Source organism: Pholis gunnellus (assembly GCF_910591455.1).
Source record: "Pholis gunnellus genome assembly, chromosome: 4".
Classification (NCBI taxonomy): Eukaryota; Metazoa; Chordata; class Actinopteri; order Perciformes; family Pholidae; genus Pholis; species Pholis gunnellus.
This window is the reverse complement of record NC_136530.1, coordinates 2,928,713-2,932,848: the sequence shown is the minus strand read 5'-3', so window position 1 is coordinate 2,932,848 and position 4,136 is coordinate 2,928,713. Positions and strand designations below refer to the sequence as shown.

Here is a 4,136-nt window from a genome sequence, read left to right as displayed (position 1 = left end):
CATCTGCCTGTAAAGAGATATATTAAACTTTTTAGAAAAAGCACTGTCTTGCCAAGCAAATAAGATACTTCAAAGATGTCTAGGGTAATTCACTCTAATAAGTGATTAAAAGTTAAGGGTTAACCACTGGTAAGATTATAAAAGAAGGACACCAAAATAGGCTTTGTCCCTTGTTTGTTTTTTTATGTACTCATTGTTTTTTATGTACTCATTGTTTTTATTCTTTTGTGGAAAACATCTGCTGCTCTAAGTCGGTGAACATCACAACTGTTTGTTTAAATTAATCTTCTTTAAATGGATGTGTGCTCGATGTGTTTGATCTGTGTTAGCTTAGCATAAAGGCTGGAAGTCACTGTGACTTGCAAAGGAAAAAAAATTGTCCAGTCCATAAACTCTCACTAAAACCACGACTTATCATTTTTTTTACACTTTCATTTTGGGTGCTTTATTTTGTTCTGCTATGGCTGAATTCGGTGTGTTGTACCTTTTCATTTTCACCATACATTTAGATATGCGTTTACACCTGCATTGTGATTACAGGAAACTTGGGGAAAGCATGCTAGGACCCACTGGTCACCATCAGAAAGAAGCATGCTTCAAGTGTTTGATAGAGTTTGTTGCTGTCAGAGGACAGCTATTGCAGAGTCTTAGTAAAAGCCTCCCGTCTAATGAGTATTTATCTTCCGGTCTGATGCACAGAGAGCTTGGGGGCGTCCGTATCTACCAGCGTCACACCTCAAAGCTGATCTCTCTTGACCGTCCAAACAGGGGCTCCGTCGCCAGGTGTGTGTCCGAGTATGCGCGCCGCAGGTGTGTCGAGCTGCACGTGGTCTTGATGGCGACCTCGTAGGGAGGCGGGGGTTCCTGCCATGGAGGAGGGTGAGGTGACGGACTGAAACCACCAGGGTCCATGGGAGGGTAGTCGAATTCCTCACCGCGAGCACCGTGCCTGTGGCGCTCCATCGTCCTGCACTCGAGAACACAGCGGCAGAGAAAAAAAATGATGTGAAAACAATCTCGTGGAAACACAAGTACGGTATAGTTGTAGAGATCGGATGATAGCAGATGGAGTCGAGTTCTGTCTGTAGTTGTGTTTCCTGACAAATTCAGGATGAGTAGTGTTGGGTTTCACAGAGGTATAATGGACCTATTGGCTGTGCCGTAAGATAAAAAGCTTTTGAATTACAATCTTTGGATTACAACAGCACTAGCTCCTGAATCCTACTTAGTTAGAGGATAAGTTTGACATCTGGGAAATACATGCATTCATTTTCTTGCTGAGAGTTAGACGAAAAGATCGATACCACTCTTGTTTACGCATTGGGCGGATTACGAGACTACGGGCCTCTGAGCACAGAAACGCAAAGGGAGCAAAACAAACGTTGTTATCGTTGTTTAGCCTGTTCTTGTTGTTGTTTTGTGTCTCGTTGTAGTTATTTTGAGTCTCTTTGTAGTTGTTGTGTGTCTCTTTGTGGTAGTTTTGTATCTCGTCGTATTAATTTTGAACCTCTTTGTAGTTGCTTTGTGTCTCTTTCAGGTAATTTAGAGTCTCTTTGTGGTTGTTTTGCCCCTTTTCATAGTCATTGTAAGACTCTTTGGTCTCTTTGTGTCTTTTTGCAGCTGTTTTACATCTCTTTGGAGTTGTTTTGGTCTGTTTTGTCTCTTTGCGGTATTTTTATATTCCTTTGAGTTTATTTTGAGACTCCTTCTAGTTGGTGTGTGTCTCTTTGAGTGATATTTTGTAGGGGAAGACTAGGGAGGCCTCTGACTTTTTGGGCCCCTTGGCGAGCTCAATACTCCTGCCATGATTTCGTGGAACAGTATAAAGCTACCTACTGCAGCCTCTTAGCTTGGCATAAAGACTGGAACTTGGGTGAATCAGCTAGCCTTGCTCTACTGTTACTGGTCCCGGACAAGAAATCGACTCTTTTGGTAATAGCATACTAACATACCTTTCATATTAGGTCAAATTAAGTATGTAGTGCGTTCCGACTGCATAATATATGGATTTTGTGTAAGTGAAACGTAAACTATAAATAAATGAATATTGTCTTATTGTCTTTGGTATTTCTTTGGTAAGCAAATAAATGTATTTCCTAAAATGTCAATTAATTTCTTTAACTTTCTTTTTTGTCGTGATTTTATTTAGATACTGTATCTCGCCTGTTGTGGGCGCTGTTGAATTCGATACTACCAAGAAAGGGCTGTGTCATCAAGGGCTGAACACGTCCATAATTGACCAGAATTAATAAGAAATAAAATGAAAGTAGACTTTTCTCTTGAAACGGTGCAGTTGTTGGCGTCTGTGTGCAAACCTCTTATGAACAGGTGTATCTCTAAATCTCTCTGAATAATAATAATAATGTAGTGGACAGTAACGGTGTTTAGGGCCTTTATAAAAACTGTTCTTTGGGTTAAATAAACTGGTTTTCTGTACAAATACAGGGTAGAAAAATCCATGTAATACACTTTATTAAATAGTCTTATTTTCTGGCTTCAAGATAAAATTGTCCATACTTACTTACATACTTAATTGAACTGTGCAAAACAGTAATACATTTTATTTTTCAACCCACCTCGGCAGAAACACCGACTGGGATTCTGGGAAGCGGCTCCCCGGGGGTGTGAAGAGGGCATGGCCGCCGAAGTTGGGGTAGTCGTACGGATAATGTGGACACTCTGGGTCGAACTCCTGGTGGTTGTAGTTGGCGGCACTTTTGCTGTTCATTGCCCAGAACAGCCCCAGGATGAGCATGACCACCCCGAGCACCACGCAGCAGAGGGAGAACGCCTGAATGCGGCTCTGGGACGAGGCCAGGAAGGCTGTGGAGCCCCCGGTCACGATGAGGAAGGCTCCGATGAAGATTGTTCCGTGGTGCAGGGAAGGCATCCTCCTGCAGGACCTCGACTGTTTTCCTGAGGTTAACTTTCAAGGCTGTGACCGGCTGGATGGTGATGCTGACACTGACCAGACATCAACAACAATATTTACTCCACAGTTACAGAAGTCCTGAGGCAAAAAGAAATAAAAAAAACTCCTTAAATCTTACTTATTTGTTCCCATAATTTCCATCTCCCAGACAACTGCTGATCATAAAGTGTTAGTCCTCACGCTGTAGATCTCCAGCTCGTGGGTAAAAGTGTTAAAATTAGTATTTTTGTCGGTGAAAAAAAGAAAAAAGAAACCGGTGAAGGCTTTGATGCGCATCAGGACTGGCTGTGTTTATCATCAGAGCAGATGGACAAGAGGACGGCAGAGACCATTAAGAAATCTTTACTGGCGCCCCACCCTCCCTCTGTCTAATGTGTCTGAGGGGGGGGGGGGGGGGGTTGTGGGGTTTGTGTGTGTGTGTGTGTGTGTGAGAGAGAGAGAGAGAGAGAGACAACAATTCTCTAAACATAAATGGACATATTGGACAACAGAGAGAGAGGAGAATTTCGGCCTACACTCTTGCTTTTGTCGCCTCGTTGTGTCAGGTTACAACATTCAAATAGAAAAAGAGTTGAACGTTTGGCAGTTGAGTTTATTTGCAAGCGAATGACAGAAAATCTGCTTTGATATGACTGATTGGGACGTTCAAAGTTTTAACCAACAGCAGTGTATCTAATTTTGCAATTAATTTGACACGGTAGACTAAACTAAATAAATAAATCACAGCAAATATTTCGACAGAGTAGTGCTGTTTGAGTTCCAGAGGAGGAATCAGTAAGTGTGCAATTATATGTTACGGCTACACGGAGACAGTTGAGAGAAACCTGAGTCTAAAGGTTAATTCTTGTGTTTTCCAGTATCTTTGATTAATAACTGAATCCGGGATTTTACATCCATCTGCAAAGCGGATCAATATGTGAAGAGGCTCAGTTGTCACAAGCTATTACAGTTGAATATAATTCATATAACCTATTTAACAGCAGACAGGCTCCACAGTGTGGTGTTGGATGGGTGTAAAACAGAGACAACAACCGTCATTTATATTCTTTTGGATTTGTGTGAGACTCAACCACTGCTGGAGATTCATTAGAGACACAAACGAGAAGATAAAAAGGGTCGGCATCGGGACAGGAGATCAGTGTTTTCTGCTGGACACAAGCCACAAAGTTTGATTTATTAAAATGGTCACAAGAGCTGGAATTCA

At 41.8% G+C, this 4,136-nt stretch overlaps 1 protein-coding gene across 1 annotated transcript; it reads right to left on the bottom strand.

Annotated features, from left to right (window-relative positions):
* Positions 1-729: 729 nt before the first annotated feature.
* Positions 730-2,890, bottom strand: LOC306694808 (uncharacterized protein; the record flags this gene model as incomplete). Its single annotated transcript, XM_079157836.1, has 2 exons — positions 730-967; positions 2,577-2,890. 2 exons carry the CDS (start codon positions 2,888-2,890, stop codon positions 730-732), a joined length of 552 nt encoding a protein of 183 aa, XP_079013962.1.
* Between the last annotated feature and the right edge of the window lie 1,246 nt (positions 2,891-4,136).